This window comes from Equus caballus, chromosome 18 (assembly GCF_041296265.1).
Source record: "Equus caballus isolate H_3958 breed thoroughbred chromosome 18, TB-T2T, whole genome shotgun sequence".
Taxonomy (NCBI): domain Eukaryota; kingdom Metazoa; phylum Chordata; class Mammalia; order Perissodactyla; family Equidae; genus Equus; species Equus caballus.
In genome coordinates, this window is record NC_091701.1 from 76,181,146 (window position 1) to 76,206,707 (window position 25,562).

Genomic DNA, 25,562 nt, shown 5'->3' on the forward strand with positions numbered 1-25,562 from the left:
ACAGTAGTAGAAGAGATGTTCCTGTCATGTGTGATGTATGCTCTTTGTTCCGAGATGGTGTATAACGCTCTGTGCACCCCACTCCTCTGCTGTGCTGCCTTTCTTGGGCAGGGAAGCTCCCTGGGCTATAGTCCTCAGACCTGGCTCACAAGAAACTCACCCCAAGTTCTGATTTATAGATTGATTATAGGTTATTCACATCTAGTCTTAACAACCAAAAATGTCTCCAGACATTGCCAAATGTCCCAGGGGAGACAGGGCAAAATTGCCCCTGGTTAACCAACGCATTACACCAAATACCAAGCCTTTTTTTCCCCTGTTTTCCAGGATATTTTATTCATTACATTCTGTGAACCCAGTGTTTAGGGCCTATAAATGCTTCAAAGGCTTTAGGAAATATTTGAAACCTGGGAAAAATGCATTAGGCCTAAGATATGAAAATAAAAAACAATGATTTCAAAAGATAAATTATTCAAATCCTTAAAAATTATTTTATAGCAAAAATTCACCTAACTGGGGACGTCAGTCTGTTTTAGCATGTTTGACGTGACGTAGAGAGGGTCAGTCAGTCTAGTTTTGGTCTGAGGTCTCAGGATGGTAAGCCATGTTTGGAAGGATGAGGGTCTTATCACATCCACTCTGGATTTCCCCAGGTGATAGAAATTGGACTTCTGAAAGTGGATAACGCTTACAAGTTTCCTAACCTGCGCTTCCGGGGCTGGGCGTGCAGAACCAACCTTCCATCCAACACGGCCCTGCGTGGGTTCGGCTTCCCTCAGTCTGGGCTCATCACCGAAAACTGCATCACGGAAGTCGCAGCCAAATGTGGTTTGTCCCCTGAGAAGGTAATGATAAATGAGTCTCACATAGGAAAGGCATCAAATTCCAGAATTCCAGCGGTGGGAGGGCCGCGGGGGGCCTGCAGGTTGAGGAATTTGAGAGCCAGAAGGGCTGAAGGATTTGCCTGATTTGCCCAGTGTAGCTCAGCTAACGAGTTGACACAGAGCCTGGCCTCTGCAGTGCTGTGGTCCTCGTCTTACTGGGGCTCCATCCCCAACATCCTAGGGGCAGAGGATGTTGAGGAGTGAGCTTGGATTCTAACTTGTTCAGTGAGAAGTCTCCACGGTTGGGGCCATAACTGCTGCCAACAAGTCCGTCAAACCCTCCCTCTCTGCTTCCATACCATCTCAGGCGGCTGTCGTAAAGGCTCTGTCATTTCGGTTACTTTCCGTTCTTTGAGTCTTCGTCCCGATTTCATTCACTCACAAGCTCCGTTCCCTTCCCTGCGCCTCTTCCATCCAGAATCCTGAGTGGACTTCGGGTGGGAGACGCAGGGTGCGCTCACCACTGCTCCCTCCCCTGCGGTGTTAGGGTGGAGCGGGGGGCAGAGAAGGACCAGAGGAAGCAGCACCTCCCCAGCGAGCTCTCTGTTCTCTGCTTGGTTAGATGGAGCCACTTGTCGGGCATGTTGTCTGGGGGCTCCCTCGCTGCTAGCTCTCTCCAAATTCGACAGTCCCCTGCAAGGGTGGGTTAAGTCTCCCAGGGACCCTCACCTGGCCCCTCAGGAGCCTTCTCTGGTGGCCACGGCTCTTTGCCCCATGCTGTGGCAATGCTGGGAAAGCCCTGGTCCCCAATTCATCGACGTTCTTTCTCTCCAAAATTAGAATCTGTGGCCATTGGCAGGAGCCATCTTCTTCATGTCTCTCGAGCTTGTGGGGGCCCCTCCCTTCCTGGTCGTCTCACCACAGCCTCTGTCCCAGATGTTGTGTCACATTTGGTAGCATTACAGAGGAGAACCAGGTCGTGGCCTCCCTTCATCCCAGGGCAGTTGGAGGAGACAATAGCCTCTCTTAAAACCACTGCCTCCCCCAGTGGCACAGCTCACTAATTTCCAGTCTTCCTTTTATAATGGTCGGGGAATGTTTTCTACGGGGATGGGGAGAGTGTGTGTCTGATGGCCCTGTCAGCTTGCGAGGTAGCTGGCCACACTGCTGAGAGTTTTCTCAACTGAGAATATGAGATACTTGGCACCTTGAGTTCTCAGCCAGAGGCTTAGTCCCCAGTTCTGGGAATTCAGGAAGAATTCTACTCCTGGCTTCAGATGTCCTGTGATAGAATCTTTTAATTTATTCTTCATCCCAGTTATCGGTTACATTTAAATGAACTTTCATATTTTCCTGTTTTGGAAGTGAGTGGTCGTATCTCGCCCCAGCATCTGAATAATCCAAATCCTGTAGATCTGGCAGCTGGATGTTAAATCCAGCATGGCCTTCCAACAGATACTCACAAATGCGGCTAGAATTAAGAGTCAGCAGTGTACCTGGACTGGGTTGAGTGCTATAAGAAATATAAGGAAAGGAGTCCTGCCTGTGAACTTAGACAGGCGCAGCACAGAAAGCATGTAGGTGCTGACATATTTGATAGAGGCTCTGAACAGGGGGAAGATGAGAGCATTATGCACTGGCAAAGGCTTCGAGAAAGAGTAGTAGAACTCAGCCTGGGCCTAACAAGATGAGTAGCATTTGACTAGGAGGACAGTGGATGGAAGAGACCATGTCTGCCAGGACCCCCGACCTTTCAAGTTCTCCTTTTATAGGTCCGAATGATGAACATGTACAAGGAAATTGACCAAACACCCTACAAACAAGAGATTGATGCCACGAACCTGACCCAGTGTTGGAAAGAATGTATGGCCACGTCTTCCTACTCCCTGAGGAAAGTGGCTGTGGAAAAATTCAACTCAGAGAATTACTGGAAGAAGAAAGGGCTGGCCATGGTTCCCCTGAAGTTTCCTGTTGGCGTTCTCTCAACCGCTGCTGCCCAGGTCAGTTCTCCAAACAGACACATCAAAAGGTATTGAGGAACCTTTCTATTATGGTGGAAAGCCATATGGTTGCAATGCCTGATTGTCAACCTTCACCAGCGTTGTGCTCAATCAAACTAGCCCTCAAGGTAGGATGGCAGAGCCCTCAAAACTATTGTTACTCCCCTTTGCAGAAGTCACACCTTTGGCTGAGCCATAAAGAAATGTGGCAGGTGTGTTGAGTGATGACAGAATAGGGATAAAGGGAGGTGGAGCTGCGGGGAGCACCAGTGTGTAAGCTGGGTGTTGAGGGAGCCGAGCAGGCCAGGAAAAGCGGGCCGGAGGGTCCCCTCCCCTTTCCCATGGCCGTACTTGTTCAGCTTTGGTGTAATCATTAGAACATTTTCATGCGGCCTGATTGCAGACAGCTGAGAGCTCAAGGAGCATTAAAACAATACCCGCTGTGGTCTCACGGCATCCTTGCCAGTCCCTGCCTGGTGGTGAGGGCAGAGCAACACACAGCCGTGGAGTCGTCTGCACAGTTTTCCCGGATGAGGGAGGCAGTCAAGAGGCTGTGGCTGAGGAGTAAAAGCAAGAACAAGGTTCTTAAACAGGAAAGGAAAGGAGAAAACTTCCACTAGAAAAGGGTTTGTGAGCAGTGACTCTTGCTTTGCAATTTGGGTAAACGGACTGGCTGGCAGATAGCAAAGAGGTCGGTCTGGGCCATCTGTCCTTGAGCAGGTCGGCCAGGATCATCGGGGAAAACAGTCCCCATTGATTATGGGTCTTCTGGGCATCCTTGGGCGTTCGGCTTGGGTAGACGTGGCAGACTGTCTCTGTGCAGTGGCTGCCATTACTATCTGGCTGCTACAGACTCAGTCCCATTTCCTTCATCAGAAATTTCTCAAAGACTAGATAAAAAATAATAATTACCGAGCACCTGCTATGTTATGAGTTCTTTAGACTTTATCTCATTCAACCCTCAGGGCAACCGTAAGATTTGGATCCTTATGTTAGTGGTGAGAACGCTGAGGCTCGGAGCTTAGATGACCTGCCCAAAGTCCCGCATCTGGTGAGAAGCAGGGCCGTGCTGGAACTCAGGTCTGAGGGGCTCAGAAGCCATGCTTTCTCAGCTCCATCAGGCTGCCTCCCCACACCCCTTTAGGTGGGGTCTGAGGGGGGATTCAGCTCAGCTGGGGGGAAACTCGACAGTAGCCGATGTTACAGATTCTCAAAGGCTACTGAGAGGCTCCTCCGGAGACCCCACTACTTCCCCCCATCCTGCCCCAGCAACCAGCTTCCTTGCTTGAGACATTTGCTTGGGGCCAGATCCAGGAGTTGGGGTCAGTCAGGCTGCTTCCTGGAGCCATACGCTGAAAGACTCTATCTGAAGCAAACCAAATAGAGGAGGGAACTGAAATGCTGCTTGAGCACCTTCTGTGTGTGAGGCCGTGGGCTGGCTGGTTTGTAGTTTCCCGGTTCCTTTAGCCACTGGCTCAGCTCTGTCGGGCAGGCGTGATTCTGTTTTGTAGAGGGGGGTACCGAAGCCCACAGAGGTTCCCTCTCTTGCTCGAGGACATCCAGCCCGTGAGTGACAGCACCAGGATGTGACTGCAGGACTGTGCCCCCAACAGCTGAGGGGTCAAACGTACCTTGCCTCCGTTCTGTGTAATTCCTAGACTGTGAGCCCTGAAGGCCCCAGCATCGAATTAGCCCTGTCCTGCCCCGGCCTTAGCTCCACACCTGCGCAGAGTAGGGACTCACATGCTTCAGTGGCTGAGACATTTGGAGAATCTGGAGGACCAAAGCAAACTTCTCAGCAATACCGCAGTCTTTGCTTGAAGATTGACATTTCACCGTCTAAGTGCCCAGTTTATATTGGAGAAGCATCTGTTCCACTGCTCCAGTTGTGCCAATTCCATAGATGAAGCTTTGTGGAATTATCTTCTGTGGTGCTAACGATGAACCATCCAGTGTTGCCGCTTAACTGATCCAAATTTGACATTTTAAATGGCCCGAGAAGATTGCAGCAGCTCCTGGAGCAAATTACTCAGCAGTCTCTCTTAGAAATGCTGCCGCGGACACGCGGGCACAGTGCTGTTGCCAGCAGGGTCACGCAGTGTGGGAAATGCACAGTCCACTGTAACTGTAGCTCAGCCACAAAGAATGTCACCCACAAGCAACTTCTGAATTGCTTGCGGAACCCAGGAGGCCAAATGCAGAGTTTACAAGTTTAAGAAACAGATGGAATGGCTATGCCATTGCAAATTCATTTCTCAAACTTATTGAGTACTGACTACATGTGTGTTCCTATGTTGCATTTCAAGGGAGGCCTTAGGACACGGTCCTTCCTTTCAGGGGCTCACATTCTAGCAGAGAACAATGAAGTGCCACAGAATGGACCCCAGGAGCAGCCGTTACAGGTGGCATCACCTGGTATCTTGTGCACAACCCCAGGTAGCCAGCTCTGGGCTCTCTGTAGAGGATGCCACTTCTTATCTCTATTGTTTTGACAATAAATGACCAGGAGGAGAGGACAGCATCCCCAGGAGTGGTGTGCCAGTAGATAGTTCAACACGCCCTGCTGCGTCTTCCCAGGCTCTTGGGCGTGATTGTCATGCCTGTGATGCCCTCCTCAAGGTTCTAAGATTCTCCTGTAGGCCATGAATGTGTCTTTGTCCTCAGAGAAAGGGTACTCCTCTGTCTCTATTGTCCCAATACACCCCTAGTTCACACCTGCCAACCAGGTAAATAGAGCCCATTTGCACTGTCAAAAGTGTCTTATTTGGAATGACAGAGGCTTCTGCTCCTCATCCCCTGGAGTAGCGTGAAGCTTTGGGCGCCAATAAAGAGGCGATGCTCCAAGTGTGGCCCGTGGCCCACGGGTGGCTGTGAGATCCTTCTGGTGGGCAGAGAACGGATCTAGGAATGCAGTCCTTTCCTGGGTGTATGTGGTCATTGACATGCAAGTCCATCGACTTTCACTTATGAGCAGGGTTGTTTAAAAGGCATCTAAGCGAGTAATTAAGGCTTACTAAGATTTTAGCTTTGTTAAATGGAAATTAGCTTGTTACCAGAATTCTCTGAAAAGCCTCCCTTTACAAATCCTGGATTATTATGCCACTCTGCATAGAAGCTTAGATGTGGAGAAGCCTGGCTGGCAGAGCTCTAAGTGACCCCTGCCTGGTCCAGATCGCGTCTACTAGGTGGGCACTTCCCAGCTGAACAGTTGCAAGGGTGTGCCTTGCAGGCCATCCTGAGCCCCAGCGGAGCCATCAGAAGCATTTTCTCCAGGACCGTATGCTGTTAATGTTCTCTTGCCCTGGAGACTCCAAGTGAAGAAGCCGTCCCTGTGTTCTGCAGTCTCCTGGACGTCGCCTTACCCCCACTTGAGGCAGGGGCAGACTTGACAGAAGGCTCGTTCTTACTGGTCGTAAAGCATGTTTGCCTCAGAGTTCGGCTGTTCCGATTACAGCAGCCTTTACTTCTCTGTTAGTTCCACTCCTTCTGGATCCCTGTGGGGAGCTGTACAGTTACAGAAGATTACTTCCAAGTTCCCTTCCAATTCTAAAGCACTATAGCTCTGTGCCAAGATGATTTAGGGTGCACTTAGCTCATTTTGCAGCAAAAAGTTAATGTCTATCTGCCCCACCTTATTCGCATGTTTATTTTTGCCTCTCTGTAACATACCTACAACTATGAGAATGTGTTCACATGAGCAATTTTCTCCCTCTCCAGCAGCCTGTCTACACTTACCTTTGCATCCATCCTCCTTCAAAAAACCCAAACCTCCATTGTTATGCACCCTGGTCAGGAGATCCTTGAAGGTCCCAGTGTGCTCCAGCATCCTAATGAGGAAATAGCAGCTGAAGGAGCATAGTCCTGCCCCAGACTCAAAGCCATTGAGCCACAAGCTGGCCTCTTGTGGGGTGACCACGAGGCAGCTCTTGCCCTGCTCTGCTCAGCCCCCTCAGGGTGATGGGACGTGCATCTGTGTGTATTCTGCAGGGGGTGGAAAGGAGGGGATCATTTCCAGGGAAAATGTTTTAGCTGACAAGACGTGGTAATATCAGTCAGAAAGATCATGAAAACTGTTTTCATCTTTTTTTGCTTAGGCTGCTGCCCTGGTTCACATTTATCTAGATGGGTCTGTGCTGGTGACTCATGGGGGAATTGAAATGGGGCAAGGAGTCCACACTAAAATGATTCAGGTGAGAAAGCAAATAATTGGGTTAAGTTGGATGTGTGCTTGTAGATATATGTATGAGAAAGAAACTATGGATGTACATTTTCTGTCCCCAAAGAAAAAGGGTAGGAGAGTGTAGCCTTGACAGCTTAGGCTGTTAGTCTTTTAGCAGAAACTGGGTAAACAAGCCACTCCCCTAAAAAATGTGGCAGAAGAGTGTCAGGTTGTCTTATTGCTAGCAGAGGTTGGGAGGATATTTGCTGCTTTCCTTTGCTTATATTAACAAGAGCGTTGTCTTTTTTGAGCCTTTGCTGGGTGATAAAAAGCTGTGTAAGTTCTGTTGTATTGCATTCTTCCTCGCCCTTTTTATAGTATGGACTCTGGACAATTGATGATGTAAATCACATTTGATATTTCTCACCAAACTTCACCAGTTTTCTTTTGACTCATTTACTTTAGATAACTAGCTACTGTTTCTATTTTGCTGATCATAATAGTAATATTACAGAATATAAAACATTTGGAGGAGGCAAAAACTAACAGAAAGGACCCTGCACAATTCTACCACTTCATGATAATCCCTGTTTGGGGGTCTTTCCATGTTTTCTTTTTCTTTTTCAAAAAATCACTACATGCTGTTTATAGAATTTCGTATCCTGGATTTTTCACCTGTCCTTCATAGACTGAGCCCTTCCTCCTGTTATTAAGAATTCTTTGCAATCATGATGTTTAATGGCTGCTTGTGACTGTACATAGAATTTACTTAATCATTCCCAATTGTTGAACACTTCAACAAACATTTTGTACATAAGCCTGTGACTGAATCAATGGTTATTTTCTTAAAGTAGATTCCCAGAAATGGAATCACTGGATCACAGAGTGTATCTTACATCATTTCACACATATTACCACATTGTTTTCCAGAAGGTATCCGTCTCATTATGCCACTAACCAACATTGTATGTTATGGATTGTTAAAAAATATTAGAAAATTTGACAGATGAATGCTAGTATCTCATTATTGCCTTAATTTGCATTTTTCTGATTATAGAGATGTTGAACGTGTATTTTTCTTTCATGTTATCAGCCACTTGAGAATTCTCTGATCATATCTTTCCCCATTTTGGGGGTGAGAATTCAGTGTTTTCCGTATGGGGCCACCAGAGACCTTTGTGTTCCAAGCCCATGCACTCTGTGTAGACAGTCTCCTGAAAGCCACTGTGGAGCGCTGTGTATGCCTGTGTCCTTGTCACAGTTGTGGGCAAACTCTATTAAGCTCTATAGTTTGCAGGAAAGAGCAGAATTTTGGATCAGCTGAAGTTAGCAATGTTTTGCCCCCAGCACTAGAAAGAAAGGAAGCACAAGCAGCCAGCTAAGTCCTCGTGTTAGCGAGCGGCACCAACACCATTTCTTTCTGTGGCCACATGTGCTGCTGCTGCTTTTGCAAGGCTGTTGTCCTTGTTACTAGAGGCACTGTTCTCCTACAGCATCTCCAGAAATGTGGATAAGGCATGTCCTACCTGCTAAGGTCAGCTTTGCTAGAATTTGCAGAGTGTGGTGGGAGGAGAGGCCTCAGAGGTGTTGATTTCATGACGATAAAGACATGCGGCATGTCTTCCTGCCTTGGCTTGGGGCCTCGCCTCCTTTTTCTGATGCTATTGCACATAAGAAAGTGAAAGAAAAAGAAAGTGTGCTCAGGGCTTGGGGTCCAGACTAGTGTCAGGGTTTGTAGAAGGCAGAGGTTTTGTGGCTGGAGGAATTGGTGGTTCTGCCCTCTTGTCCCCTTTGTACATAGGAGGGCTTCACACACAGGCTTCCCCGTGGGTGTATGCTCGGGTCTATGATTAACCAAAGTATTTATAAAGAAACTCTCTTCTAAAATCCAGGTGGCCAGTCGTGAATTAAGGATGCCAATGTCTAATGTCCACCTGCGTGGAACCAGCACGGAAACTGTCCCTAATGCAAATGTCTCGGGAGGGTCTGTGGTGGCGGATCTCAATGGACTGGCAGTAAAGGTAAAAGTCCTTGCTGTGGACTGCCAATCATCAGCCCCAGCAGGGCAAAATCTGTGGGTGGAGCTCAGAAGATACTGAGAGTTAATCCAGCTCTTCTCTTCCTCCCGCCCCCTGTCAGTGAACCCCTCACCACACCCCGGCCGCCCCGACTGGGGCTCAGTCAGTGCTGCAGCCCCCAGGGGCGCTCCTGAGCTGGAAGTGTCCCCATTTGTCTCCCTCACTCCTGACATCTCACTGGCCAGCAGTCATTTCGACTCTACTCACTGTGTCTTTCCACTTCCGTGTGGTGGTGACACAGCTGCTTTGATCCAGATGTGCACCTGCCGCCAGTGCCGTGCAAGGCCGTGTCCCTGCACTCTAGAGCCCTCACCTTTCCCCCAGCTGCTCCTGCCAGGGCGAGCTTTCGCACAGAGTAACTCCGACCATGCCGTGTTTAGAAACAGTGGCAGCGGTTTGCCAACAGTTGCTCTGTGAAGTCCTGACTTCTTAGCTTGGCTACAGGCCCCCATCCTAGGGCCTGTCCTTAAGACCAGCTCGCCCTGCCCCCTACCCGTGCAGCCTTCACATCACTCACAGGGCTGGTCTCTTCCTTCTCCGAATTCTCACCGGCCTCTCAAATGAGCTGATGTAATAGCACATATCAGGTGGTTTTGAAATTGGTGTTTCCATGAAATTATGATCATAATTTTAACCAAAAAATAATCCCTAGGATGCTTGTCAAACTCTTCTAAAACGCCTTGAACCCATCATCAGCAAGAATCCTAAAGGCACGTGGAAGGATTGGGTGAGAATCGTTGTTACTTTGTGTTTTATGTTAGAAAAAAAAGGAGGGTGGAGAATGAGAGAGAGAGAGGTGACAATTAAATATCAGAAGAAAGGGCTTTAAAAGGCACTATTTCATAGTGATAAATGGGGGCCCTTTGGCTCTCGGCATGTGGAAATCCTGTAAGATGGTGGCGGAACTCTTAACATCTGGGAAAATTCTCCATTAGAGAGAACTCTTGTTTTAACCAATAATTAATTAAGGTTTCTTCCACTGGTGACTAGGTATTTTGTAGATAATAGCTGTAAATCTGTTTCTTCTCCTACACTGGGTTCCACTGTCCCTAAAATGGGAAGATAACGCCAGAATCCTTCTATAAAAGTAAAAATCATGTGAGCACTCATTTAGAAATAGGAAACCAAGCCACTGGGTGTACATTCCACCAGGAGTGGACACCGGATGGAATGGGAACCCTCATCTGCTTCCTTTCATCTTCTAGCAATCTACTTGGAAGAGAAGATACACATTCTAAAGTCAATAGGCAAACTTTACAGAGTAATAGGTTCTAAAGTACCACATCGTGTGGAATGGCTATCAGTAAAAGCTGGGAGTATGTGTCCTGCTGACTGTTCTAGAATGTCACATTAAAAGCATTGGTCTGGAGAAGATAAGATTTGCGGAGTCTTACTTAGAAATGGTTCCTGCTATTCCATAGAGTTAGGATTCATTCCATAATCCATATAATTGGAGCTCTCAATCCTTTCTGGGCATATTTATTCCTGCCCTCTGCCCTGGCTACCTGGGCCCCGGAAGCTGAGAGAGCCTGATTGGAGAAAGCTGGAGAGAGATGCAGAGCAAGAGAGTCAGTTCTCCACCATTGTGAAATGCGCCCTTCAGCCCACTTCCTCCTGTAATGGTTGCACTTCGTACCTTTTTCTTTCTCAGACTTGGGGACTTGGACCTCACCTCCACTTTTCTGTATATTAGTCAACTGTGTGCACTGCAGAATCAGCAGAACCTTTGGTATAACTGGAGCAATTTGGCAAAATTATACCCCTCTCCTGAGACTGTTATATATGCATGATATTAAAATTAAACATCCAACCACCCATTGTTTCCCAAAATGTTCCATGTTAACGGGTTAAGTCTTTACAGATGACTGAGTGAAATTCTTCATAAGCAGAGCACGCGTTGCCCACTATAGTCCAGACTATAAGTGTAACATACCATGTGATTATGACCACACGCATTGGACAACGCTGTCGCTACGAGCAGTGGACCACAAATGCCTGTGGCGGTGGAGAATGCTGAGAGGAGTAAATTACTCTTGGTCCTTCCTAGTTATTACTACTGGTAGCTTTATTTAACACACAGTAAAATTAAAATCGAAGTCTCGAGTGGTTCTTACTGTAAACATCCTCTCTGCATCACGTTATATTCTTCTTTCCCAGGCGCAGGCTGCTTTTGATGAAAGCATTAGTCTCTCAGCGACTGGATACTTCAGGTAAATAGTCCTTTCCCAACATTCTGTGGGCAGTAGTGCGGTATCTTGAGGAAGAGTTTCACTTCTGTTTGCAATTTTGGCAAAAACTGATTTATACCTTCTATTAACCCACTGTTAGAAAGAACATTTAGCTTTTACTTAATCCAAATGCCCAGAAAGGCTTTGGTTGGGAAAAACAGGCATGCAAATAAAATGCAGGTGAATTAAAGAGTCAGCTGGTAGTGGGTAGAGCCAGAGGCTTCTCCGTGGGTGGGTGCGTGGAACCCACAGCAGAGGTTGACGTTCTGTTGAAAACTTGGTGTATCTTTTAAGTTAAGAAACACGTAAAGAAATGAAAGTGAAACCCATAATAAGACAGATACCATTTCACACCGTCTAGATTGGCAAAAGTAGGAAATTTGACAATAACTATGTGTTGTCAAGATGTGGAACAAGTAGAACTCAGATACTTTGGAAAACAACCTCTCAAATTATTTTAATGGAGAGTAAAAGCCATCCGAGAACAGGGTGACACAGAGAGTCCTCCCTGATTTTGTCAGTTTGCCAGTTGTCATGGGAGTCCAGGGCCCTGGCTGGCTATCAGGAATGAGCACTGGAAGCATTTTTCATGGCTACCTCCAGTCTGGGGGGAGCAGAGGAGAGAAGGATAGAAAGTGCTGGCAGGTTGCTGGCCCTTGCTTCTCTTTCACCATGACATTCACTTGGTGTCCTTAGAGAGTAGCTGGGAACAGAGCAGGCCGTGGGGACCAGAGTAGTGGCAAAGATTGAAAGGCAAGGGCCCGATCCTTTGCACAGAGGCTGAATCCTGGAGCTGGAAAGATAGACGAATGGGCAAGTATGCATCTCTGAAGCAGTGTTTGGTGTAAAATGCAGGTTGAATTCCCCGCATCTGATGACAGTAGGATTGCATGATCCAATATTAGCCAAAAGCAAGAGGACAGGTAACCATAGAGTCTGCAGCTAACTCCCAGGCACAAGGAGTCATTCATGGGGAGCGAGTGGATATTTTTATCAGACAAAGCAAGTTTAATAAGAAAGAACGAAATATTTATTTATCCAACAGATTGATGGCGTGCATTGTGTGCTGGCCCATCATTGTGCAAATGTACTCCTCTACTTTGCTGTGCATAAAAATGGAGCGCAGCTTCTCATGGGTCTGTTTACTCATCATGGTCTGCAGTTAGGGGACTTGGTCACTTAACAGCACTCCTCAAGAACTCTGTTTCCTCCAGGGGTTATGAGTCACACATGAACTGGGAGACGGGCGAAGGCCATCCTTTCGAATACTTTGTGTTTGGAGCTGCCTGTTCCGAGGTGGAAATAGACTGCCTGACAGGTGCGCATAAGGTCAGTCCCAGCTGGGGGAGTCTTCAAATTTCCCCTAGATCCACCTCAATTCCGCATTTTCCTTCTATCTGTGCAGCATAGAAGCACTGTGTATTTGGCCTAGGGGTAATTTCTCTGCACCCCCAGAAGGACTAGACGCTCAACAGTTGTCTTGGTGCTATGGTTACTTCCATGGAAAAAACAGTGGCCTCTCTTCTTTATTTCCTTGGCCCTTTTAAATGGAATCAGGAAATAAACTGCTTCAAGGAAGAAGCACAGCCTAAAGCGAGCTTTTGTGTGGACTGTTGGCACAACCAGAAGTCCTGACCTCTTGTGTGAGATGCCATGGTACACCCTTCTCAAAGGATTTCATGAGCATCTGTAATCTGCTAACGCGCACCACGGGCCAGCCCAGGGAAGTTAGTGGCCAGCTTTTGATATCTTTTATCCAGCTAGATCCCTGCTTTGTTAGTTTAAGAGCATCCTTGTGCTTTTAAAGGATGCTAGGCTGAGATGCACACCCACAGTCACACATATGCATTGCTGCTTCATGGAGTGTGTCCTCTTGACACTGGGCCTTTGGGGGTAAATGAAGCCACTTACTAGCCACTGTCAATAATGATAAATGATCGTCAATACATTAAATGGCACTGTGATGCCTTCATAACTGTTATGTGATTATCTGTCCAAAATCCTACCCAGAAGCGAGCCCTAGTGCTTGATATTATCAAACGTCCTTTGTGACTACATCTTGGATTGTGATCAGATATAAATTTTGGTTTAATGTGTCTCCAGCATGTATGTTTTTTAAACTACAGTCAGCCTAATCTTTGAAATTGTGTACACCTGTATTGAATCTGCCCATTCAGGTGTCTGGCTTGCCTGGACTCTGACTCAGACCACATCACTTTTGGGGAACCTTGGACCAGGGCAACACAGTGACCACGCTAAGCGTGGTTTTCACCCCAGAGCAGCGCTCCTGTGTAGGGAGCTCACTAGAAAGTTCTCTCATGCTGCTTTCTGCATTCCTTCTCCGTCAGTGAAAAAGTTGGTGAAAACGTGCTCATTTGCATTTTCTCTATGCCCTTATTAAGATCTAAGACCAAGCTAATAATTAGCCTTGGTATGAAATTTTAAGATGTGTTCTTATGACTCACTTGAACTCTTAAGAGACGTGCTAAGAAGTCTTATCAGATGCCTTCACACAAGCTAGGTCTGTAGCTCACGTTGGGTATCACTCCCAGGCAAGAGGGGGGTCTCCATGGAGGCTGTTTCTCAGTCATTCTCCTCACGTTCACAGAATCGCTCTTCTTCCTGCAAAAGTTCCCTAATTTTGAACCTGCATCTGTATATTAGTTATCTATTGCTGTGTAACAAATTACCCCCAAACTTGGCAGCTGAAAATAACAAATGTTTATTAACTGACACCATTCCTGAAGATGAGGAATCTGGAGTGGCTTATCTGGGTGATTCTGGCTCAGGAATCCTCATGAGGTTGCCGTCAAGCTGTTGGCTGGGGCTGTCGTCATCTCAAGGGGGCTGGAGAGTCGGACTCCAAGCTCCATCACATGGCTACTGGCAGGAGGCCTCAGTTTCTCGCCAGGTCTTGGCCAGAGGTCTCTGTTCTTTACCACATGGACCTCTCTATAGGCTGCCAGAGTGTCATCAGGATGTGAAAGCTGCCCTCCCCTGCCCCCAACAGGGACTGGTCCAAAGGAAAAAGAGAGAGAGAGTCTGAGGAAGTGAGAGAGCATCCCAGACAGAAGCCACAGTCTTTCATAACCTAATATTGAGGTGACGCACTGGTAGTTCTGCCATACCCTAATGGTCACACCAACCACGCTGGTAGAGTGTGGAGGGGACTACATAAGGATGTGAATACCTGGAGGTGGGGATCCTTGAAGGCCATCTTGGAGGCTGGCTACCACCACCTAGAACATCTCTCTGCAGCCCTATCAGAAGACAGTGACAAACAGTAGTAAGTCCAAAGCTTTGACACAAAGCCTTCATTAACACTGCAGCCTTGAGAGCACCTGCCCTCAGCTCCCATTCAGGCCACTGGTCTCCTGGGAGGCCAGCCTTGCTAAATGGGGTCAAAGAGAACTTTACAGTTTTCACTGTATCTTTAAATAAAAGAGGTGAGTGCCTGAAGTTTTATTATAGTAAAACATTCTGGATCGCTATCTAATTTTCTTAAGAAAAATGTTAGATGAAAGTCCCAGATCAAATAAGGAAACTCTTGGGTTTCCTTTGTTCCATTAATAATTATAGGTAGAATCTGTTTGCCATGGCAAGAGCCACTATGTCACATAAAAGAAGGTACAGCCTTGCTGGAGAGCAAAGGGGTTACCAGCAGCTGCCTGGGCCTGCTGGATTCCTCCTCATTTGTAGGTCATCAGGAAACTTTTGGTCACCAAGTGGAATGTCAGATTTATTTTTTCTGCTCTACAAAAGGAAAATCTAAGCAATTGAAAGACCTTTTTGCTGATGCACCCTGAGTTCTGTGGTTTGGTAAATCTCACCCAGCCACTTGGACTCTGGATGTTGGATTGGGTGGTGGCCACGCTGTTTTTCAACAAGGATCACGAAGGCCGTGGATGTTTTCTGTTTTCTGTGTCACGTTATGTCTGTGCTAGTGGATTGAACTCAGTATGTTGCATCACTCAACTGGAATCAAAGTCAAGTGAATATTTTTCTCTCTTGTTTCCAAGAAATAAAAAAATCAGTGCTTAAGCCAGTTGAGTATTTGTGTAACTTTGACAGTTATACATAATAAACTTTGTGACACAATGAAATCTTGGTTGCTTCTCCCTCCTGAAATATAATGTGGCCCAAAGAAAGGTTCTGTACCAATGTCATCCTGGCAGGAACTATTTCTCACTTTTTCTCCCTAAGTTGTATTCGTTGAAATAAACATTTTTGTTTTTCTTACTAGAACATCAGAACAGACATTGTCATGGACATTGGCCACAGTATAAACCCAGCCCTTGACGTAGGCCAGGTACGTAAACTGAGCTGCCTCCTTCCTGTCTGTGAAGCCAGGACTGCTGTGGGCGCCTGCAGGGAAGCACTCTGTCAGGCTGGGTCATCAGGCTGTCCTTCTGCCCTGTCGTCTGAATCTTTCCGTTCAGGCCAGCCCCAGAACTCAAACCTCTTACTGTTTGAAATTGGGAAGGAAACATGGATGTTTTAGGTAGTTTTTGAAGAAACATATAGTCTGTGATTGGGGAGCTTGAATGTGGCAGGACTAGGCCTAGAGGTGACGAAGTGAGCCCCACACCTCGTAGAAGGACAATGTCGTGCCAGTGCTGAGCCTCGGGCGGAGGACGGGCTCCAGATCCGGGAGCGGAAAGTTGGGCTAGGATAGCACGGCCGCACAGTCACAGCAGTAGCATTGGCAGGTAGTCCATTTTGTCCACAGACATTTTTTATTTCAATTTGAAATAATTGGCAAGAGACTCTTTAAGGACGGGCACCTCACTTAGCAGGTGGAGGTGACTTGTGCTGGGGAGTGGTCTGGACCTGTGGGAAGAGTCATCTAACGTCGTGGTGGAGGAGAACACCCCTGGCAGTAGACGGAAGTGAGGATGGAGAGTGGGGTGGACAAAATGTGGCCACAGGAAGGAAGCAAAGGAAGAAGAGACCCGGAAGTCAGAAAAGTGTGTGGAAAGGTAGTTTGGCCACGTGCTGACTTCTAAGAACTGGAGCATTTAAAGCTGTATGGGAAGCTCAGAGAGCACACAGTCCAAACCCTTCATGTTACAAGCAGAGAAACTGAGTCCGGAGATGTGAGGCCAGCCAGCTCGGGAGCAAGGGTAGTGGATGAGAGGACCGGATTCTGGAGCCCTGAGAGAACCTGTGCTGGGGTCTGTGAACAGACCCGCAGAGGGGGCTTCATCTGCGTCCCGGGCAGGGAAATGAGGGCGTTGGGCTCTGGGCTGAGATTCGAACTCAAGTCTTTTGACTTTGAACTTAGTGCAGAATAAGATGTTTAGAAATGCTTTTAGGTAACGTTTTAAGTAAATTTACAGACATGCTCCAAGACACGCTGAAAACCCTGTTAAGTGGTATTTTATAAATTTAAATAAGCAGCATGAAGTGAAATGCCGCTGTTGACTATATTTTCTCATCTGTGGAATCTCTTTTATTTTGCCTCAGATTGAAGGTGCGTTTATTCAAGGCATGGGCCTCTATACAATCGAGGAGCTGAAGTATTCTCCTCAGGGAGTTCTGTACACTCGTGGCCCCGACCAGTATAAAATCCCGGCTGTCTCTGACGTCCCCACAGAGCTGCACGTTTCTTTTCTGCCTCCGTCTCAAAACTCAAATACGCTGTATTCATCTAAGGTGAGCCGAGCGCGAGGAGTAAATGCGCGTTTGTGTGATACCCTGGAGGGGGCTCCGTTCGTCTCTTGGTCATTTGGGATTTTTACCAGGATTATTGAAGAAAAATCCCTATTAAACATTTTAATTATAAAGTAATTTAACAACATCATAAATTAAAAAAAAATACTCTGGATCTTGGAGCCTAACAAACTGCTGTCACCCTCAGGTTGTATCTGATTTTTTGTTTTGCAATAATCATCTTCATACCTTTATCTGCCTTCTCCATCTGGGATCATTTCCTTAGGCTGGAATCCTAAGAATGAAAATACTGGGTTAAAATATTAAATGACTTTTTAAAGGAAAAAGTTCCATATAGAATATTTAATATTTTATCTATGTGTACAAACAGTATGTACCTGTAGATTCACGTGTACGTGTGTATACAGAGAAAGAGTTGTAATCTAGGGGACTTGTTTCCCCCCAGGGTCTGGGAGAGCCTGGGGTGTTCCTGGGGTGCTCAGTCTTCTTCGCCATCCATGACGCGGTGAGAGCAGCACGACAGGAGAGAGGCCTGCTTGGACCCCTGAAGCTCGATAGTCCACTGACCCCGGAGAAGATTAGAATGGCCTGTGAAGATAAGTTCACAAAAATGGTACATTCTGCTCTCGAGATTCTAAATCCTTGTCCCCTGTCCTTGTAGTCAGTTTCATGAACCCACCATGGTGGTTTTCCATGGAAGAAAAGGGCATTCGAGCAGGAGAAAAGCAGAGTGGCCCTTGGATTGCATTTGTCATCAGCCTGGCCCTGCCTGGCCCCCCGCAGGGCTCAGGTCTACAGCATTTGAACAAAGAAGGTTCATTCTTCATTGGTCAGTTATATGTTCCTCCCTTGTTCTGGTCACTTCCCAGAACACCGTGTCAGGAATAGAAGTGCAGGAACTGTGCTCTGAACCTAAGACCCTCAGGCCAAGGATGTAGGGGCCATTCCACCTGCCTGTGTCACTCCACCACAAACAGGTGCTGGGAGAGGGCAGTTCCCAACTTGAAGGCAAAGTGAGAAGGGCTCTTTCTGGCTCAGGCCCAGTGGCAGGCATCCCTCCTTTGACCCCCCGGCCAAGCAGCACCTCTGCGGAGCGAACTTCTCAGCTCTCGTTGGTCATTTTGGGCAACGAGATCTTTAATTGTGGGAGGAAGTCATCCGGATCACAGTGACCTCTCTGACCACAGACAAGTCATTCCTGATGTTGGAGGCAGAGCCCCCTGCTCCACTCCCTCCTCTGCTGGCTCCTTGCGGTGCCCCGTAGCTTTCCCTGAGCCCCATGAGTCACGTCTTCACACTGGAGAAACACAGAGACTGACTCCCCTTTTCATTTGTCCCCCTTCAAGGGTGAGATGACGACTCTCACGGCTGCCCTGCCCACTGTGCTCCTCTCCTGGATCCCTCCACATTCTCAGGCTGTCCTGCCAAAACCTCTCCTTGTCCTGCTTGCCTTCTGGGTGCTTTTTATCCTATTTCATATTTTGCTGTTTTTTACCTCTCACCACCATTTTCCAAGTTGCCAACGTCCAAATTTGTTCTTTTATTCTAGATTCCAAGAGATGAACCTGGATCCTATGTTCCTTGGAATATACCCGTATGATTCAGATACAAACTTCTGGGGAAATGGGCTGACTCTTCCAACACAGCAATCTGTCCGGTCTCTGCGCTCTAAGATGCTAAGTCTGAAACACAAATTCACAGTTCAGAAATCACTTCACAGAGTATTGCTTTTATATGACGCTGATCTTAAATGTTCCATTGAGCTTTTGACAGATAGGCTTAAGCAATTTAGAAATCATATTTTAAGTGGCATGAATACTAACTGGTTTTCTCTACAATGATATTTTCCATTAGTCGGTGCCATAAATCCATCCAGCTGAATGGAATAGAAGACGATGGCTTGTATGTGATCTGTAGTTGGCTTGTATCCACCGACAGAAATTATACTGTCTGGTGAAAGGCAATTTTCTAAATAATTGTATTATTAGTATGGCTGTAAAGTTGTCACTTTCTCATTTGTGCCCATCTGCAATCACCCTCCTTTTCTTGTCAGAGGGGATCCAGGCACTGGATCTAAAGAGTCTGTGGAACTATATAAAAAAATTAATAAATTGGACTTTATGAAACTAAAAACTTTTTGTGTGTGTGCTTCAAGAGATGCTACAAGAAATTGAAAAGACAAACCACAGAATGAGAGAAAATATTTGCAAACCACATATCTGATAAAGATTTAATATGCAGAATATATTAAAAAACTCTTACCACCCAACAATAAGAAGATAACTCAATTTAAAAACAGGCAAAGAAATTGAATAGACATTTCTCCAAAGAAGATATATAAATGGCCAATAAGCATCTGAAAAGATACTCAAACTCATTAGTCATTAAACAAATGCAAATCAAAAGCACAATGAGATACCATTTCACAACACTAGTATGGCTAGAATCAAAATGATGGACAATAGCAAGTGTTGACAAGGATGTGGAGAAATTGGAACCCTTATCCACTGCTGGGGAGAATGAAAATGGTGCAGATGCTGTGTGAAACAGTCTGGCAAGTCCTCAAAAAGTTAAACAGAATTATCATATGACCACTCCTAGGTATATACTCAAGAGAATTGAAAACATATGTTCACGCAGAAACTTGTACGCAAATGTTCATAGTGTTATTCATAATAGCCATCAGTGGAAGCAACCCAACTGTGTCAACTGATGACAAAATTGGTATAGCCATATAAGGGAATATTATTCAGCCACACAAAAGAATGGCACACTAACACATGCTACAGCATGGATGAACCTTGAAGATGTTATGCTAAGTGAAAGAAGCCAGACACAAAAGGCCACATGTGGTACGATTCCATCCTTCTGAAATATCCAGAATAGGCGAATTCAGAGACAGAAAATAGATTGGTGGTTGCCAGGGGCTGAGTGAGGAAGTGACTGCTAATAAGTCTTGGGTTTCTTTTGGGGGTGATGGAAATGTTCTGGAATTAGATAGCGGTGAAGATGCACAATCTGCGAATATACTAAAAACCACTGAATTGTACACTTTGAAATGTAATTTTTATGGTGTGTGAATTATATCTCAATTAAAAAAATAGATATGTAGAGAGAAATGGAAAACTTGGGAAAGAGTGAGAAGTTGTGAGAATCATAAGAAATTTATCCCAATGGCTTTCAGTGACAGGAACCCTCAAAGGGGGCTAAATAGCAAGACATCCTCCCTGGGCCACTGCATTTCCATCCACGGCATCTACACTGAGGGGTCCCTTCTCCCTGCACACTCCCCACTAGGGACCCTTGTCCCAGAGCCAGGTGAAGATGGCAGTGGCTCTTCGATGGCCTCAGACTAGAGACCAAGGTCATCCTTGTTATGGTTGCACATGGTTCCTCTAAATCCCTGTAAAGAGCAGCTTTTCTCCTTGATATCACAGATCATTAAGGAGCACCCACTACGCGCCAGGCACTGTTCCTGTCCCTTAGGATAGCTCAGTAAACAAATCCACAGAGACTCCTGTCCTTGTGACGATGACATTCTGGTCAGGGAGGGAGTCAGGAAATAAAAAACACAATAAATGAGTGAATTGTGGAGAATGATGGGTGCTGGCGAGGGCTGAGGGAATGAATGACTGCAGAGCGGGGTGAGGCGGGTGGAGCGGGAGGGAGGCAGGGAGTGGGGCATGAGGGTGGTGGGGCGTGAGCCCAGCGGCCATGGGCACGGGGGGAGGAGCCTGCTGGGGAGAGCAGCGTCCCTGCGGGGGGTGCCTGGCCTGTTCCTGGGACTGCAGTGGGGCCTGTGTGACTGGAGCAGACTTGGGGATGGGGCAGTCGCGCAGAACCCTGAGACCATTGTGAGGACGAAGGCCTTTGATCTGCGTGAAATGCCGAGAAGTAGCAGGAACGGACCTGTGTGGAAGGCTCACCTGATGCTGTGCTGGCCCAGATGGGGGAGGGCACGTTCTTAGGATGCTCACAGCTTCTCCAGCTTCCTCAAGGTTTCTGTTTCTCCTGCTTTCTCCCCGTCTCTTTGGTGGGTGCCTCCATTTTGTCCCTTTGCCGGCTCCTCCTGCCCCTCCACCCCCTCCTCCCCACGTCTATAAATGTTGGAATTCTTGAGGGTGCCGAGGGTTCCTCACGTCTCCTGCCCTCTCCCTGCAGGTGACCTTCCTCTCTGTGCCTGGGGATGACGCCTGATTCTCTACCTGTCACTTGGGCCTCTCCCACCTGGGATCCAGCTCTGACAACCCAACACTTGCCTTCCCTTGCCACTTGGATGTCTCAAAGTCACCTTAAACTCAGTGTGTCCCAAACAGATCTGCTTGTCAGTACAGCCACCACGAGATGCCAAAATCAGGGGAGTCTTCCGAGCCGCCTTCTTCTCTCAGTGCGCCTCTGCTCAGCCACGAAGTCCTGTCAAGCCCACCTCAGAGAACTTGCTTAAGTCTGCCTCTGTCTCTCTCAATTTCCATAGCTACTATGTTATTCCAAGCCGCCATTGTCTCTCCCCTGACTCCTGCAGTCGTCTCCTCACGATCACCCCGCATTCATTCTGCTTCCCCTCCAAACCATCTCCACATCGACGCCAACGTAATATACAAATTTATGGACACACACAACGATCACATTACGCCCTTGCCTGAAACCTTCCCACAGCTCCCATTCCTCCCACAGAACACTGCCCCAGGTCCCGCAGAGGCCAACGCACCGCAGTGAATCCGCCCCTGCCTGTCTCTGCAGAGGTGTCTTATGACCCTCTCCCCTTTGCCACCCAGATTCCCTGTTCTATTTCTCACCTTGGAGCCTTTGCCTGTGTCCTCTGGCAGGAAGGCGCTGTCACTTCCACCTCTCCTTATGTTTGTCTGCTACTATGGAGTGCTTCTCTAATTTTATCATGCACACAGATAACTTAAGGATCTTGTTAAAATGCAATCGAGTAAGCTCAGAAGCAATAAGGGAAGATGATACTGGTGCATCCAGAATCATGCATGAGCAGGTGTGGAAGGAAAAAGCAACCTGGGTGAGCAGGTAACCAGACCCCAGCCATCCACTGCTGTTGCATCGGCGTGTCTCCCTAGTTCCTACCTGTGGCTCCACGGAGGGGTGAGAGGCCCCTCCCCTTGTCATACCTGTGGCTCCATGATGGGTGAGAGGTCCCTCCCCTGGTAATACCTGTGGCTCTGTGGTCGGGTGAGAGGTCCCTCCCTTCGTCATACCTGTGGCTCCACGGTGGGGTGAGAGGTCCCTTATGACAAGCTGATAGAGAAAGAAAGAGTCTGAGCCTGGCTCACAAATGAGTTGGCTCAGTACGTGCGTACAAGCCGGACACTGGCAGCGTCTGCACCAGAGCCCCACTCAGAGGCCGTGAGGGAAACTCTCCCCAGGGGCAGAGCTTTGCATAATGCACCTGGTTATCCACTCTGTATGGAAAGCACAGCGGCCCAAGGATAGAGCAGACACAGACTCATGGGTAGGAGCGAATGTTTTGGCCAGCTGGGCAGGACCTGGAAGGGGAAAGATGCAAGACCGGGGACAAAAGGAACGTGAATGGGTAAACGGGAGCCGGCACAGCGAGTGAAGGTTTTATATCGCGTGTTAAAATGCAGACTACTCTCTACACAAACCTAGAAATAGCAGTGTGGGAAACCTACCTTCCTTCCATTCTCAAAGAAAACAAGTCCATCTGACTCCTGAGAATGAGACGTTAGGCCATAATTGGCTGAAAGTCGTGACGTTGTGTGCAAAGGGGTCGTGTCCACCTGAGAGACTTGCTGAGAAGCCCCCTTGGGATCGTGCACAGTGGCTGGAGGGCAACCCCAGGGTGACTTTGGCCTGCGCTCTGAGTGTGTCCCTCCCGCCAAATCCTGCCTGTCTGTGCCCCCAGCCTTCTCGTCTCCCCACCTTCCTCAGCTGCCCCCATTCTGCTCCTCCCTCAGGCCTGTCTGGAGCTTCAATCCCAACCTGGTTCTTCCACAGGCACCCTTCTCCCTGCCCTGGGGCGGCCCCGTGGGACAGGCTGTCCTCTCACAGCAACAGGAACCTAATAGGAGGAAACAGTCAAGGACAGAAGAATAAAATCAAATATCCACTAATGTGTAGCAAAATGGAAAAACCTCACAATCACAAGAGAAATGCCAACTGTCAGTGTCATTTGCCCGACATATAGGAAACATGGAGAGCATGGCTGACAGTCAGTGTTGGAAACGGCTGTGGGGAAACAGACACTCTCTCATACGTGACTCGGCGTGCTAGTGCGCACGTTCTGGAAGGCCTATAGTGGGACCTAGCAGTGTGCATGCCCTTCACCCAGGAATTCCAGTTCTACGAATTTGTGCAACAGAAATATTTGCTCAAATGTGCAAAGCTAAAGCCCAAGGGTTTTCCTTGCAGAGTTATTTGTAATAGTCAAAAGTGGGAAACGACTCAATGTAAATCACTGGGGGCCGTTTAATAAATAATAGCCATAATGAGAATAGTTAACATTTATTCGGAACTTACTGGGTGCCAGGTGCTGTTGCAAGTACTCACGGGTATTAGCTGATTTAATGCTCACTACAACCCTGAGGGAGATGCTATCATTCTGTCCATTTCACAGGTGAGGCATTCGAGGCACAGAGAGCCTATGAAACTTGAAAAAAGCAAATTGAAAATGGTATGAATTGGGGCAGGCCCCAAGGCCAAAAAGTTAAGTTCGTGCACTCCGCTTCAGCGGCCGGAGGTTTCATTGGTTCCAATCCTGGGAGTGGACATGGACCACTCAGGCCATGCTGAGGTGGCGTCCCACATGCCACAACCAGAGGCACTCACAACTAATATACAACTATGTACTGAAGGGCTTGGGGGAGAAGGAAAAAAAAGATTGGCAACAGTTGTGAGCTCAGGTGCCAATCTTTAAAAAAAAAATAGTATGAATAGTTTGAATTCAGTTTTTAGAAACTAATAAAAATAGTTCCTGTATATGCATATACAGTTGTATGTGGATGGGAAAATTCTGTATGGGCACAGAGGAATCATAATAGTTAACTCTGAAAACTGAAAATTGGGAAGAAGGATTTTCATTTTTTACACTTTGTATTTTTTATTTTTAAAATATGCGTTAGTTTTGTAATTTAAAACAAATTAATAAACAAATATATTTAACATCTAGAACTTGCCTGAACGCGTTGCATCTCCATAATTTAGTTCCGTTTCACTAACTGAAGAAGGTTCTTGTTGCTGTGAGAGGGCAGTCTGTCCCACAGGGCCGCCCCAGGGCACGAGAAGGGTGCCTGTGGAAGAATGAGGTTGGGATTGAAACTCCAGACAGGCCTGAGGGAGGAGCAGAGTGGGGTCAGCACAGGAAGGTGGGGAGACGAGAAGGCTGGGGGCACAGACAGGCAGGATTTGGCAGGAGGGACACACTCAGAGCGCAGGCCAAAGTCACCCTGGGGCTGCCCTCCAGCCGCTGTGCGTGCTCCCTCAGGGGGTCTCAGCAAGTCTCTCAGGTGGACACAACCTCTTTCCACACAACGACGTCACGACTTTCAGCCAATTATGGCCTAACGTCTCATTCTCAGGAGTCAGATGGACTTGTTTTCTTTGTGAATGGAAGAAAGGTAAGTTCCCCACACTGCTATTTCTAAGTTTATATGAGAGAGAGACTGTGGTAGAAAGAAGGTATTATGCTGAAGTGACGGGTGTATGAGCTGGCGATTTGCTCTGTGACGATGACAAACCTCGATCTGCATCTGTAGTTCTCTGGCGACAGGGATTGAGTCCACTTGTAAAAGGTACTGGGGGGCCGCCCCACGGCTGAGTGGTTAAGTCCACCCTCTGCTTCAGAAGCCCAGGGTTTCCCCACTTCAGATCCTGGGCACGGACCTACACACCGCTCATCCAGCCACGCTGTGGCGGCATCCCACACAGAGGAACTGGAATGACCTACAACTAGGATATACAACTATGTACGGGGGCTTTGGGAAGAAGAAGCAAGAGGAAGGTTAAAAAAAAAATTGGGCAATTAAAAAAAGTCATGACGATTCCTGATGAAAAGCACTTGATAATATTGATGTCCCCGGCTACATTTGGTTAATTGCATTAGAATTCATTTAGGTGGAAGGCGCTGACTTTGCTTTATTACAATCGTCTGCATCACTCTCTTCTTCCCTGCTTCCTCCCCCGGCTCTGTCTCCTTAAACATCTACACCACCACCACTACCACTGCCGCTACAATGCGCAAATTGAGTGTAAAATCTTTAGATCATTTGCAAATAATTATAAAACTTTTGCCCAGCAAGAATAGAAGTCATACCGGAAACCTAGGAACAAATTTCAGTTAGTTTACATTTTGATACATTGCTCCTCTAAGCAGGGATTCTTAAATCACTTAAGAGAATGAGCAAAATAATTTTCTGGTCCCACTTTTGTTTTGAGTTCTTGAGATTCAGCTAAGACATAATCCATGGATGGAACGTGCTCTTTGCTTTTCACAGTCCTTGACACTGTGCCTGAAGGGCAACCCGGTATTGTGTTTTCAGCACCGTTAACAAAAAGGGAAGGATAGGGTTGAAACTGAGCATCATGGTGCCATGTGCCACGCACTCCACGTAGGGCTGTGCAAA

General features: G+C 47.2%; 1 protein-coding gene and 1 long non-coding RNA gene across 7 annotated transcripts in view; one reads left to right on the plus strand and one right to left on the minus strand.

The window, feature by feature from the left end:
- Nucleotides 1-19,095, plus strand: part of AOX1 (aldehyde oxidase 1) — a 73,143-nt gene extending 54,048 nt beyond the window's left edge. For 5 of the 6 annotated variants that reach the window (XM_070240625.1, XM_070240623.1, XM_070240622.1 and 2 more), the window contains 11 exons: nt 654-845; nt 2,597-2,824; nt 6,919-7,014; nt 8,876-9,004; nt 9,714-9,788; nt 11,219-11,271; nt 12,504-12,618; nt 15,533-15,598; nt 16,756-16,944; nt 17,408-17,575; nt 18,512-19,095. In XM_070240625.1, the coding sequence (XP_070096726.1) occupies nt 654-845; nt 2,597-2,824; nt 6,919-7,014; nt 8,876-9,004; nt 9,714-9,788; nt 11,219-11,271; nt 12,504-12,618; nt 15,533-15,598; nt 16,756-16,944; nt 17,408-17,575; nt 18,512-18,562 (1,362 nt within the window). In that variant the 3' untranslated portion in view covers nt 18,563-19,095. 6 annotated transcript variants of the gene reach the window in all.
- LOC111768789 (uncharacterized) lies at nt 13,988-17,550 on the minus strand. The gene is made up of 4 exons (XR_011428608.1): nt 17,340-17,550; nt 17,191-17,236; nt 14,480-14,549; nt 13,988-14,302 (listed from the first exon to the last, which is right to left on the minus strand). It is a non-coding gene; the product is annotated as an uncharacterized lncRNA (long non-coding RNA).
- Nucleotides 19,096-25,562: the final 6,467 nt, after the last annotated feature.